The sequence below is a fragment of the Salvelinus sp. IW2-2015 genome, linkage group LG33 (genome assembly GCF_002910315.2).
Source record: "Salvelinus sp. IW2-2015 linkage group LG33, ASM291031v2, whole genome shotgun sequence".
NCBI classification, from domain to species: domain Eukaryota; kingdom Metazoa; phylum Chordata; class Actinopteri; order Salmoniformes; family Salmonidae; genus Salvelinus; species Salvelinus sp. IW2-2015.
The window spans coordinates 20769457-20784191 of NC_036872.1; the positions used below are offsets into that span (position 1 = coordinate 20769457).

Sequence of the window (14735 nt, forward strand, 5' to 3'; positions counted from 1 at the left end):
TTAGTTGGTGCACGGGTTAAAAATGTATCTGAGGGGAGTGTCTTTCCTTTTGCTAAGAGAGAGACTTAGGATAGGTGTAATTTCAGGGCAGGGGAGTGTGAAGATGTGGAACGACACTTTGCACTTTACCACTCCTCCTGGCCATGCACACAGTAGCTTCACTAACGCCACTCTGTTCTTGTTAGGGGGTCTATATTCCCCCATTCCTGTCACTCTTGCTTCCTGGCACCCCTAAAATAAACAACTGCTTTTTTCTTTCCACCATTCCCCACCCCTGTCTTGACCCATTCCTAGTCATTGCTCTGTTAATTTCCTCCCGATACCCATTGCTTTGAACACAATCAACTAGGATATTGCTCGGCTGGGCCTTTTTACAAGGGGCACTGATGACGCCCCATAATCTGTGCAGTAATACTATAAAAAGATATGAGGATTTGAGGTGAGGATGGTAAAGCAGTTCACAAGTAACTGGTCTGAAAAGCCATAAACACGCTTGTCTTGATCAGTTCATCATGACAGTTTAAAAACATATTAGGCTTGGTGGGGGCCATCCTATTCTCAAGTACACTGTAAAAAAACTGTTGTATCTACATACAATATTAATATTAGATGTAATGTCCTATGTTTTTGAGTTTTTAAAAAAGTTGTTCGAAATTTACAAAGTACATCCACACAATTAATATCCAAATAAATGTGTTGGATTTACTGATAATATTATTCAATATGAATTGATGTAACACAAATATTTAGTAAACCCAAAATAGAATTTCAAACATTTGAATGTGTAACATTGTTTAGGTTTACCCCTTATTTTTCTTAGCACAAACTACCTCGAGATTTCCGTTCGTTTTGTATAGGTTACCTTCAGATGAGTACTAGTGATACTTGTGGGGGTCATGGGGCAAAATGAAGAACATCTTCTTGTTCGTGAGAGGCTCCGCTAGTGTTCAAAATAGTTTGTAGGCAAAACTGTTCAGACGTTTTCGTTACAAGACCGATTTTTGGGATGTCTCATGGTCTGACAAACACTGCTGTAGCTCGGCCACCTTCCACCGCAGATGTGGAAGGCCGACAGGGGGATGTGTAGCTCGGCCACCTTCCACCGCAGATGTGGAAGGCCGACAGGGGGATGTGTAGCTCGGCCACCTTCCACCGCAGATGCGGAAGGCCGACAGGGGGATGTGTAGCTCGGCCACCTTCCACCGCANATGCGGAAGGCCGACAGGGGGATGTGTAGCTCGGCCACCTTCCACCGCAGATGCGGAAGGCCGACAGGGGGATGTGTAGCTCGGCCACCTTCCACTGCAGATGCGGAAGGCCAACAGGGGGATGTGTAGCTCGGCCACCTTCCACTGCAGATGCGGAAGGCCAACAGGGGGATGTGGAGGATTGATTGAGACTTTTTTATTTGTTACCTTTATTTAACTAGTCAAGTCAGTTAAGAACAAATTCTTATTTTCAATGACAGCCTACACCAACCAAACCTGGACGACGCTTGGCCAATTGTGCGCCACCCTATGGGACTCCTAATCACGGCCGAATGTGATACAGCCTGGATCCGAACCAGGGACTGAGATGCAGTGCCTTAGACCACTGCAGCCCATGCAAAAAAACTAAAGCTTAAACTGAAGGATTTTGATGGGGATTTTGTTGGTCGTGACGCATGGATGCATCAATAGAGTATTAATCATGCTCCACAACAAGCTGCTTAGAGCTGCAATATCTCACTTTTTGATAAACCCGACCAAATTCACATAGAAATCTGAGTTATCAATCTGTCATTCGCATTGAAAGCAAGGATGAGAAGCAGTAGATCCATTCGGTGTGTACTATTTCTATGCCTCCTGTTCCTAAGTTTCCTTTTTGTGTCTAACTTTTGGGTTTTGTACACCGGCTTCAAACAGCTGAAAATATATTCAGTGGTTTAGATGGTACAATGATTCTCTACACTCTGAATGCCTCTTTGTCACAATTTGGCGAACTATTAGATTTTTAGCAACCAGAAAATGGCAGAGCGATTTCTGCATATTGCACCTTTTAACACTAATATAGAAATGTAAATTTGATTCAAGTTGTATGCATGTTTTAAGAAAAAAGTCAAATAAATCAGTCAAAACAATTTCAATTACCCACAATCCTCTAAAAACGGAGCCAAGTGGCAAGTTGTTGCAAGAACTTCAAATGATTAAATGGAGCTAAATATTACAATTTTGTAAATTAAATCACTTTGAAAGGACTTGCATTCATTTTTATTAAATAAGTGGTTATTTTTTTGGTCAATTTAAATTCACCCCAGAATATGTTTTTGGCAGTCAAAAATTCAGGCCAATACAATGCTGAAATGTCCTAGATTTCTCATTTCAGTGGATTAAATCAATAAATGTCACACTTCGATGAACAGAATAAAATGCTTTAATATATTTTTTTTTCAATGTACAAAAATATCTTTAATAAATGAGTGACTAAAAAAGTACTCATAACAAGTAAGATACCATTTTGGCAGAATATTCCTTTAAACTTCTTAAATACCAAAACCCTGCCGATATAAATGCATACAGCCTAAGTATGACCCAAAAAGTGAAGTCTTTCTTCTTGAAATATTCAAATAAATAACAGTAGACCTTTTATCATAAAGTAAATACATTGGCTCAATCTAAGGACACATCTAAAATGCAATGCTGTTGTTTCAGATGAGAACACCTGAGATGACTGTATAAGATACAGTAAGTATCAAAGAAATGTATCTTCCATGTTACAGACCACAAACAGCCTGAAGTATAAATTGAATCAGATGGACACCTTCAATAAGAGTCATTTCATGACGCACAACATGCCATTCTAAGTGAAGCGTTTTAAATAAGTGGTATTTTTGGTTGCAAGGTGAGGTGACATGGCTGGGGTATCAGTGACAGCCACACTCCTCCACGATCATGTCCTCATGATGCCGTAACACCACGTCTTCATCACCATAGTACAGCATGGACAGCGGGCTGAGGCGCGTAGGCACGCAGGAGGTGCACCCCACACGATCCGGATGGTACAGTCTCAACAGGCTCTGAAAAAGAAAATAAGCATATTTTATGGAAAGCTGCACTGAGCATATATTGCATAGGAACTTAAACCAAATGGAAACGTTTAGGTATGTTTTTGTTTTCATATCTTACCTTCATGTATGCGTGGTTGGTGGGACTGAAGGATTCATCCACCGGAGTAGGGCACTCGCCCTCGCAACGGAACGCGTTGTAGCGCTTTGGATACACAATCCACTCGTTCCAGCCGATCTGGTCGAAATCTACCCACATGTCCACCTTCCGACATAGTGGGCGTTGGACGGATTCAGCCAGTGACCCAGTACCATTCGCTGCAATTCCGCCGGCCATCCGCACTCTCTCCATTCGGTTTCTCTTGTGGCGTCGCCCTTGAGCTTCACCGCTGACTTGGTCCAAAATTGCGTATTTGGAGTGCTCCACAGTACGGATGAGAGTGGGTGCGCTCTCGCCATCCCGAGGCAGGTTGTGCTTGGAGAAGACAACCATCATAACCCGTTCGGCTGTCGGATGGTGAACCTTCCTTCGCCTGTGCGTAAAATGCTTAATGTATGGCATGTCGATCTCTCCATCTACCCCACTCCCGTGATCTTCCTCCATCACATCTCCAACTCTTGCTTCTTGACTCTCCGTCACTGCGTCTCCCTGGTGCAACCAATATTTGAGCAGAGCTGTTACATTGAAAACGTTCAATGGAGACTTGGTGTCACTGGGCGATGCGCCAAAGCTGCCCAAGAGAAGGCGCTCGTCGCGGCACATTTCAGTGTCAGACTCGCAGTCCTGCTTTCGCGAGTGATAAATGTCCAATGTGACGCGCTTGGAGGCGGAGAAAGCTGGTAGTCTGACCCGAAGCTCTGACAACTGGACATCGTCAGTCGCAGAGATGGAGGACATGTCGAAAGTGACGGTCCATTTCTCACCCACTTGATGGCAACCTGGAAGAAACGAACAAAATCAGCAAACCAGCTGAATACTGTCAGTGTACCATCAACAAAACGTACGTACACGTCACCACAAACTAGCCAAACCACTAGGCCTAGCCTACTAGACAAATGTCAAAGCTTTGGAGGGAGTGGGAGGAGAGGGCAGCAGAGGGTGAGAGCAGGATGTGTATTGAACCCCCTTTTGTATAGCTGTCTGAGGGGCTAATACACACACCCGCTCACATAAAAAAAAACTTTAAAGTCGAATAAGCATTGTGACACTTCTGGGTTGTAAAGAGGGAAGATCTGATAAACGCAGATAACACACCCTGCAACCAAAGTGGCTGGCAGTGATGGAGAGGACATGTGTGAAGAGATCTAACCTGGCTCGGGCGCTTGCTTGAACTACAGGTCAAAACACATTATCGTAAACTACAATACACACGTCAAACTACGTATTATTGGTCCAAAAAGTGACAAGTTAAAGACGTGTAAAACTGAATGGCCAGTTCAATAATGTCGTAAAATGTTTGAAACGCAAATTCAAAAATCCAAACCAGCGAAACAAAATAAGAATAACTTGAGTGTTTCCAATAGAGCGTAACAAGTTTTAATATGCCTAACACAAACTGAAACCAATACCCACCTTTTGCTATGAGACTGATGACTGAGTCAGAATGCCGCAGTAAGTGGCTGTCATCGGCTGCACTGACGGCGTTGACAGCCGTGGACTGTGAGGAGTCTGCAGCCTTGAAGGAGCGGTACAGCTGCATCATATAGAGAGGGTACCTGTTGGGATGGTACGAATTTAGATTTCCTAAACTGGACTCGGGTGCGCTCTTGTGATGCCGGGAATGGTGCGACAGTTTCCCCGAACTGCCAAGCCTGAAAAAGCAGATGAGGAGCGCGCAAAGGACGAGCCATGCCAAGCCTTCCATTTGACAGAAGCGGTGTTATCCACTGTAGCGTTAAGTCACGTTGAAAAGTAAAGAGAAGATGGCATCAACTAGTCAGCCTCCTTCTAGCTTGTCTTGGTTTGAAATGATGCTGTGAGCAGACAGAAGTCCAGACAGGGCATTTATAGTGGACAGCTGCCCTTTGACTCCAGCCATCTTAACAACTCTCTGATCGATCCCCAGTGCACATCAGAGGGACGACAAGACAGCATTTAGCCAAGGTCATTGTCTTTCGAAACTATCCAGACATTTACATTCATTAGGTCGTAGGACTATACTCCTAGTTGATGTATGATCTTAGCTGTTAGAACCCATTCTGATTTCACACTTTAAAAAACTGTAATATTAGTTAACATTTCAAACTATTTTCATTAGGTCGGACAGGCCATGTGGAATTGAGATCAGATTAAGATTCCACTAATAGACACACATCGTTTTTATTAACCAATTATGTATACCAGTGCTTGTTTCTAAATAGTCATTACTATTGAATAGTTCACTAAAGTTCCCTGCATCATCCTGGCCGCCTTACTTTTTTTTTTTTAAACATTAAACAAAAGTAAATTGAAAATGTTAATGAAAGACTCGCATGACCAAAGATTCTCGACAGTAGTAAAACAATTATTTATCGGTTTTCTGCCTATCAATATTATGAAATCGAAACCCATTGAAGTACTACATTTGGTAGTAAAAGCCATGCAATTGATGCTTTCCAAAGTATCGGATCCATTGATCGTGGGAAAATATTAACTGTTTGGAATGTAATACATTTACCAGAAAAACGTATCTTTTAAAATTGGCGAAGGCCTACATTAGTTTTAGTTGTTTGAATTATTAAATCCTCCAAGATTAGTTCTCGAAACCGATGTCCACGTTTCCAAAGCAATATTTGGCATGTTGTTGAATTGGTCAACTGTGAATCTGAACCAATTTATACTGCGTTAAAATAAAGACATTGGTAAATAAAGCTTATACTCGATAATAACAAAATCTAAAAAAGGTATACAAAATAATTAAATAAACCACTACAACTTTAATTACATTTATTAATTTGGCTACAAAATGCATCCACAATTTGTGTATAGAATATTTCTTGATGCGGTATTCTGAATTACATGTCAAAGCAGCTAAAATAGGATGCAACTCTGACACCTTAAATACAGGAATAAGTAAATAACTAAATACCCAAAGTAACATTGAAGTCGAAACCAATATAGAGGAGAAACAACATCTGTAACAGACTACTTGACCAGTAAGGGGACAAATCCTGTATAAGCTCTTTAATCTTGTATACAGTAGCAGAGATAATGTGATTAAGAACTATTCAAGTAATTCTTCATGCTAAACTTTTATGCACATGTGCTGTACGAGCCTTAAACCTGTAAATTTCCACTGTCTGTTTGAAGGCATTTTTTCACTCTGCCTCCTGAGAGTGACCACAATGTCTCAGTCCATCCCGTTCTTCTCATATCTTTCAAGGGCACAGCTGTGTGGAGATATGAGGTGAACAGAGTCTGGTTTGAACAGAGGAGTAACGGAACTAACATTACTTGTTTGTGCGCTATGACCCGATACACATAGCCACAAGAAGAAAACAAGGTGGCTTCTGATGCCCTATATCTGCCGGGGAGGGGTGGAACCATTTTTAGGTCCACTCTAAGACCTCCTGTATTGTTGGGCTCTTAACGTTGATCAGCTCCATAATTGCAATAATTAATCGATATTAAAGTATGATTGTTTGAAGAAATAAGTCTCTCCTTATTGGTTAGAATTTCCACAACACCAGACAATTTTGCATCAGATTGTGGCCTACTTTTTTTTTTACAGTTCCCAGATAACAATCCAAAAACAGCTTCTTTATTTATGTTGAATATGGTCCAATATAGATTTGATTCTATATTCACAAACATGGTTAAAAGCATACTGAAATCTGTAATTAGCCAACGGAAACCCCACAATTGGAAGCTTGACATACCCCAAAATAAGTGAGGATATAGTGAAAGGATGTGGGGGATAAATCAGACAGAACAGTTGCAAGTTTACATTTGTAAATGCCATATACTGACTGAGGTCCAAATGGTTGCAGATATCTTGATCCCATGGAGTTCATAACCGCACAACTGACTGTACATCATAGTCCACTGAAGAAGTCCTTCACCTAAGTAGAGGGAAATAAGAGACCACCAAGAACCCAATATATCAAACAACCTCATACAACTCCAATAAATACTTCATATCAAACACACAAGACATCAGAAATATTCAAATGTGAAAACATCAAGACATATTAGCACCTTACTAATATTGAAGACAAACAAAAAGGTAGAAATTAAAAGTTTTCCAACAGCAAGACTGTCATAAGTGCCCCCATGTGGTCAAACTGGGTTTTGTCTAGAAGGGATACAGCTTCTATCAATATTATTTAACCAGGTAAGCTAGTTGAGAACAAGTTCTCATTTACAACTGCGACCTGGCCAAGATAAAGCAAAGCAGTGCGACACAAACAACACGGTTGACCACATGGAATAACAAGTGTACAGTCAATAACACAATAGAAAGAAAGACAGTCTATATACAGTGTGTGCAAATGGTGTGAGGTAGGCAATAAATATGTCATTGTAGCGAAGTAATTACAATTAAGCAGATTAACACGAGTGATAAATGAGCAGATGATGTGCAAGTAGAGATACTGGGTGCAAAAGAGCAGAAAAGTAAATAAACACAATATGGATGAGGTAGGTAGATTGGGTGGCTATTCACAGATGGACTATGTACAGCTGCAGCGATTGGTTAGCTGAGTTTAAAGTTAGTGAGGGAAATATAAGTCTCCAGCTTCAGCGATTTTTGCAATTCATTCCAGTCACTGGCAGCAGAGAACTGGAAGGAAAGGTGGCCAAAGGGTGTTGGCTTTGGGGATGACCAGTGAGATATACCTGCTGGAGTGCGTGCTACGGTGGGTGTTGTTATCGTGACCAGTGAGCTGAGTAAGGCGGAGCTTTACCTAGCAAAGACTTATGACCTGGAGCCAGTGGGTCTGGCGACGAATATGTAGCGAGGGCCAGCCGACTAGAGCATACAGGTCGCAGTGGTGGGTGGCTAAGGGGCTTTGGTAACAAAACGGTTGGCACTGTGATAGCGAACTGGATGCAGTCTGAGTAGATATTGGAAGCTATTTTGTAGATGACATCGCCGAAGTCGAGGATCGGTAGGATAGTCAGTTTTACTAGGGTAAGTTTGGCGGCGTGAGTGAAGGAGGCTGTTGCGAAATAGAAAGCCGATTCTAGATTTGATTTTGGATTGGAGATGTTAATATGAGTCTGGAAGGGAGAGTTTACAGTCTAGCCAGACACCTAGGTATTTGTAGTTGTCCACATATTCTAGGTCAGAACCGTCCAGGGTAGGATGCTAGTCGGCGCGGCAGGTGCATTGAAGCTCATTTGGAGGTTAGTTAACACAGTGTCCAAAGAAGGGCCAGATGTAATACAGAATGGTGTCGTTCACACGGTCCCAGAACCCACGGGACTGAGTGTCTTTAATTTATCAAGCAAGATATTGAGCCCTGCCCATGTCTCTTTGCTTAATAAAGGGTTAATAAAGGGTTATCTTTTGTGCCTACAACCCAGTGCAACGATTTTGATGTTAAGGTAGACATGTTCAAGTTTTTTAGAAACACCGTTTAAGGGAATACTTTAGCTCCCCTAATCCTGACATTTCTATTGAACCAGTAGGTTGCTCACCTGCACATACTCCGACTCCTTTTAGAAGCAACAGTTATTTTGTACTCCAGCCAATCGCAATCACTCTATCGAGACATATTGTAGACTTGTTGAAAAAGATGTTGCTCATTCCTTAAGAACAAACAGGAGTCCAAATCTTTCCATAATTTACCTAAGGATGAAAAACAAGCTTTGCTTGATTTACAATCCGATACCTCAGTCTTATTCGTCCTGCGATAAGGGTGGGTCGGTTGTACTCATGGATAGGACAGCTTATGTAAATGACTGTCATAGATAGCTGCTTGACAACACCTTTTACAAGAAACTCAGAAGTGACCCTACTTCCCAATTTCAGAATACTATCTTACGTCCTAGATGGGTATTTAAGTTCTGGTCAGATAACCAATAAAGAACATTACTTTTTGTCTATTTCAACACCCTAAAATTGCCACTTTCTATACTTTGCCGAAATTACACAAGAATGTTACAAAACCTTCAGGGCGCCCTATTGTAGCGGGCATTGATGCAGTAACAGCCCCTCTATCTACTTTTGTTGACTTTTTTATTAGACCACTCGCAGAACAGCTCCCCTCCTTTGTAAAGGACACCAGCAGTATGATCTCGATCATTGAATCTCTTGATCCTCTCCCTGAGAATACCTTGTTAGTTACTTTTGATGTTGAGTCGTTATACACATATTCCACACGAGGTCGGTATTGAAGCTATGGAACATTTTCTTCTGCAACGTGACCCCAATAAACTACCTTCCAGTGCATGCATTATAACATTGGCTGAAATAGTAGTCACACACAACTATTTCATGTTTCTAAATGATTTCTTTATTCAGACGAAGGGTACTGCTATGGGATCCCCCATGGCTCCTAACTATGCTAATTTGTATGTGGGTTACATGGAGAAACAGTCTATTTTCAATCCTCTCAAAAATGTTTTCTTGCCTAACATCATTATTTGGAAACGGTATATTGATGATATTTTTGTTCTATGGAGGGGTGATGCAAAACAGCTCCAGGCATTCCATGCTTTCCTTAACTCCTGTTCTGAACATTTGAGATTTACTATGCAATCTGATACACGTCAAATCAGTTTTCTTGATCTTCTGATCTTGTGTGAAAATAATGTTCTATACACTGATCTTTACAGGAAACCTACTGATCGTAACAGTTTGTTGAGGGCTGACAGTTGTCACCCACTTCCCTTGAACAATAGTTTGCCCTACAGCCAATTCTGTCGAATCAAAAGAATTTGCAAAAAACWATCAGATTTCGACAGAAATATGGCTGAGACGCAAAGACACTTCAAGGAGAGGGGGTACAAAAATGATCAGATTAATATTGCCATTGAGAAAATTCTAAACAAAATGAGACATGACCTTAAGGGCAGTCTCGCAAAAAGACGCATTCTTGCATTCTAACTACCCGCTATTCAAAGTGCTCTGAACAAATTAAGGGAATCGTTCACAAACATTGGCACATTCTAAAATCCGATGATAGTCTCGGTAATGTGTTTTCGGACCTTCCCTTGGTCGTATTCTCGCGGGGTAGAAATCTCAGAGACCAATTGGTACTGATTTACCACCCCAAGATATTCCTTTACAACGTCTATTTGCGCCCCTACTGGATGGAAATTACAAGTGTAATGGCTGTGCTCTATGCAATGGAACTTATAAATGCAGATCCTTCAAACACCCACAAACAGGGAAAACGATCCCAATCAAAGGTGTTATTACGTGCTCCACTAAGGCAGTTATTTATTTACTTTTTGGAGGCAGGACACTCGATTTCATCTCTGCGTTATATTGGCATTGAACATGTCACCCACCCTAGGAGAGGGGATGACCTTAATAATTTGTTGTTAAAACGAGAGGCTGCCTGGATCTTTAACTTAAAGACCCTTGCTCCCTTCGGTCTCAACGTAGACTTTGATCTGAAGCCATTCTTGTGATTATTGTGACTTTGCCATTGTAATTGTTTGTAAGCTTGTGTAGTATAAAATGAATCTATGATCGTATGCTATCCATTTGTTTTTTGTATGCTGTTCTTTGTATGCCATTTAAATATTTGAGAATTAACCAATGATATTAGGCCACTCTTGGCCATGATTAGACACCTGTGTGTCTTTTGACACTATATAAATGAGTCATCCCCGCAGTGTTTGTGATTATACCCTGATGAAGACAGCTTGTCTGTTGAAACGTTGGATATAACATTTTTGCATCTGAGCTCCTAGAGAGTGCGGCTCTCCTTTATTTTCAAGTAGAATTAACATAGCAGGTTAGGAGACTTAGTTTAAGGTTAGGAAATGGGTTAGGGTTCGCGAAAACGCACCAAAAATATATTTTGACATCAAATTTGACAAAAGCCGTATCCCATCTAGATATGACTGTCAAACTGTGGTACAACCTTCAGACCAAGAGGTAGGTATTGGCATGTGTGTGTAGTTGTGCATGAATGTAGATTTTTTTTTGTCACATACCTGTGTGATAAATTTGGCCCACACCTTAGGGTCCTCCTCAAACTCTAGACTGGCATCCAGCACCAATACAGGCACCCGGGTCAACCGCTCAAAGTGCAGCCTAGGGAGAGAGAAAGTCACTGCATGAAACACTGACCATTACAACACCCGAGAACCTTCAGAATTACACTGACCATTGCTGCAAATTCAACAACGGGAAAAGTAATACCTCAAAAGATCTTAGCATCATCACTTTATAAGTATAAGATAACAATCAAGGGAACTCTCACATAATAAAAACAATCTGAATGGAACAACAGGATATGTTAGTTTGTTTAAACATGTTGTGTACTCACTTAGTGCTCTTGTCTATGAGCCACCTCTCATGCTGGGTGTGTAGTTTCTCCAGGTAGTCTAGCTGCACTCCTTTCTCCTCCACCCGCCCCCGTTGTCCCAGACGCTCCATACACTTCTGACAGGAACACAAACACAATCCAAACCTTACACAATCTACTACAAAACATCAACTGTGACCTCCCAAAACCTTCGGCGGAGTAGTACTCGCATGTTGTACTCATATTTAATTATATTTAGGAAATGCTGTACGGCTTGTGAGTCACCCTTGATAAAAGCAATTTATACTAGAGTGAATGTAAGGCTGTACCTGTGGGGGGGCTCGGAGGTAAATTATGCCCTCCAGTTCCACCTGACGGCCAAACTGTTCCACCAGGAAGGAATGCCAGTCCTGGTAGACAGCCCACTCTGTAGAGTTGATGCAGCCCAGCTCAAACATGTTCAGGGCAAATACATACCTGAAGAAATGAAATGTGTATGGGGAGGCAATGGAGACGGGCAGCATGGGCACAGCTGCACAAACAATCAAGAAGCAGCATCAACATATTGCCATCTCCCCATCCTCTTACCTATCACTGTACACAGAGCGCTCAAAGACCTGCACAGGGACGCCCTCTGCTCTGAGCAGGCGTGCTGGTGGTGGCTGCAGCTGGGTGCGCATGCGGCTCATGCAGGAGTTGGTCTGAAAGGTGTAGGACCAGCGCTGAGGGTCCTGGTACATCATATCCAACAGGTTACTGACCTTCTGCTGATGAGATGGGCCAGAAAAAAGTGACCAAGCAATTAGATAATAGATACAATAAACAAGGATTTTCCCCAGCCCGTCTCTCTTATTGATTGTGTAGCTAACAACATTTAATTTAAGGAGACTGAATGTAAACTATCTTTAATAATATGGCATATGAATAAGTGACCATTCATGATCCATATTCATAAGCTGTCAACATTGGTGATTAACTTACTTGTGAAGACCCACTCTCGATGCTCTGCCATTTCCCCACGGGCTCAGGAACCACTTCCCAGTCTTGGCCAGCAAACTGCAGGAGTTGCGCGAAAGTCGACTTTCCTACCGCTGAAGATGGCGTAGAACAAGAACAGCATCACCAAACCAGACAAGTCAATACTCTTCTTCGATGGGGTTTAACGGCGGTTGGCATCCAACCTTAATGGTGCATTACAGCCACCAGCTGGACGGGATATTGAATAACACACCAAAAAAAACATTGCGGGAAAGGGGGAAAACATCATCATACAAAATAAAACACATCAACTAAGAAAACCCAACCCACTTCTTCAGTCACAGTCCACTCCAAAATACATCCCTACACAGGCTCAGGGGCCTGTGATGGCAGTACATTCACCGACAGGAATTCTTGCACGGCCTCGGATCACGAAGACCCAAAAAACGTTCAGTGGCATTCACAATGATTCCAGTTCTTAAACTGTACAGCACAAGCGGAGAAGAAGTCTATGACCATTGCAATAAATAATATCAAGTCCACCTTTTTAACATGTAGCATTTCACAATCCCTCAGTTGATGAGAACCCTTCACTGGTTGTGGTGGCTATACTACCATTGTTTTTTCCCTGCCACTTGTTCTTCTCACCGCCTCTAGATAGGAGACGCGCTGGACACTCCTTACCATTGCCACCTCATTCGCCTTCACCCTAACAGGGCACTCCAGGAATTCAGGGGCATGTTCACCTTTACAGTTGCAGCATTTCACTTCATCTGGCATAGATACTCTTCCCTTCTACACACATTACCAAATATTTTACATGCATGACACTGAAGGGGCGCGTGCACAAAAGCTCTTACATGGTATCTCATGAATCCTAACTTTATATGAGAAGGGAGAGACTTCATCAAAGAACAGTAGCGTGGATGAAGTGAATTCATTTTTTCCATCCACCATACAGGTCAGTCGACGTGAACCAACCACTCCATCGATGTCTTCAGTAATATCCTCTGCCTTTTTCTTGCGCCACCACAGAAATAACTCCCTTGATATGCGCCTGGCTACGAAAATCCATACAGGAAATATTCCACTCCTATATCTTTTTGAGTCTTAAAGCACGCTTCTTCTGCTCGGCAGACACAAAAAAAATCTAAATACAACCACTTCCTGTGACTCTCACCGACTCCACACTTTCCTCTAACACACATTCCAGATTTTCCTTGAGACGTTAAACGGATTTCCCAAGTAGCATTGATCCAAAACCCTCACTCTGACAACAAAAAAGTCTAGTGGTTTCCTATTTTACACCACAGCATTACTTCTTTTGTTTCCCCTTTTCTTCGCCACTCATTGTCACTTTCTGTACTATTAGCTTCACCCGACTCACTAACAGTTTCAAACAAAACCTCAGTTTCCGCCATCTTGTCCACGATCAACTTCCTCAAGTCAATACTCTACTCAATACTCTACTCTTGTCACCTCTAGTTTACTCCAACTGCCTGAAAATCATGCTCACGCTTACCAATGTTGCCTTCAATAGAGACCCTCTTAACTCGGTTAATGTCGTCCATTGGCCCGGTGCTTGAATGGCAGTGTGGTGAGCGCAACAGGCAGAGGTTGGTCGCCCTTCTTGAGTAGAGAAGCACTGGATTTTCGTCTCGGCGGGTTCTCAAAAAATGCCGCTTAACCTTCTGAACCGATCCGATATATCGCAACGAGACTGTGAGGTTTTTACAGTAGGAAATCAGATTCAACACCATGAACCGGTAGAATGAGTACATGACATTAGTGACCAGATGGCTAGCTATGGTTAGGTCAAACTGTTTAGGGCTACAGTAACGTTAGCTAGCTAGTAGCTGTCACAAGAAATCAATGCCAAGTTCGACCATTAAATAACATACACAAGAGGAATGATTTGAACAGCATTACATTAAAATATAGTTTACAGCGCCGCCATACAAGTTTAATTAATGCTCTTCTAAAGGCTGCGTTTTATTTATTTTTGGCTTCTCATACGTCTCAATTTGTCACACGCTTGCTAAAGCCGGATGTTTTGGACAGCAGCCCTGCATTTCCGGTTGTCGAGTTAAAAATAAATAATCTTAGCTGGTGCATAGCTACTGCCACCTGCTGTTGCTCCTGGGTGTGAAATGCAAGGGTGGGGACGTGATTTGAGTTTTATTTCATTCTCACCTCCACTTTATCATAATTATTTACTAATACCAAGGACTGGAGGATAGGCTCAGCCTACTTTTGGTAACACTGCCCACCCCAACCCTTAAGACAATACAGCTAAAATGTCTGGATA

The 14735-nt window shown here is 42.0% G+C and overlaps 3 protein-coding genes across 6 annotated transcripts in view; all 3 read right to left on the minus strand.

Annotated features, from left to right (window-relative positions):
- Positions 1-14735, minus strand: part of LOC111957647 (oxysterol-binding protein 2) — a 275496-nt gene that overhangs the window by 199281 nt on the left and 61480 nt on the right. The gene's annotated exons all lie outside the window — the stretch shown is intronic.
- Positions 2395-5391, minus strand: LOC111957652 (nodal homolog). The gene is made up of 3 exons (XM_023978558.2): positions 4617-5391; positions 3165-3982; positions 2395-3055 (listed from the first exon to the last, which is right to left on the minus strand). The coding sequence occupies exons 1-3, from the start codon at positions 4906-4908 to the stop codon at positions 2903-2905; spliced, it is 1263 nt and encodes a 420-aa protein (XP_023834326.1). The 5' UTR covers positions 4909-5391; the 3' UTR covers positions 2395-2902.
- Positions 5955-14497, minus strand: dguok (deoxyguanosine kinase). Of its 3 annotated transcripts, none has more exons than XM_023978562.2 (7): positions 13950-14497; positions 12431-12540; positions 12038-12213; positions 11779-11926; positions 11471-11586; positions 11136-11235; positions 5955-7084 (listed from the first exon to the last, which is right to left on the minus strand). In XM_023978562.2, exons 1-7 carry the CDS (start codon positions 14206-14208, stop codon positions 7058-7060), a joined length of 936 nt encoding a protein of 311 aa, XP_023834330.1. In that variant the 5' UTR covers positions 14209-14497; the 3' UTR covers positions 5955-7057. The 3 variants fall into 3 exon arrangements, with proteins under 3 accessions (XP_023834330.1, XP_023834329.1, XP_023834331.1); XM_023978561.2 differs by having other exon boundaries at positions 12038-12216; positions 13950-14496; XM_023978563.2 differs by lacking the exon at positions 13950-14497 and adding an exon at positions 13288-13943 and having other exon boundaries at positions 12038-12216.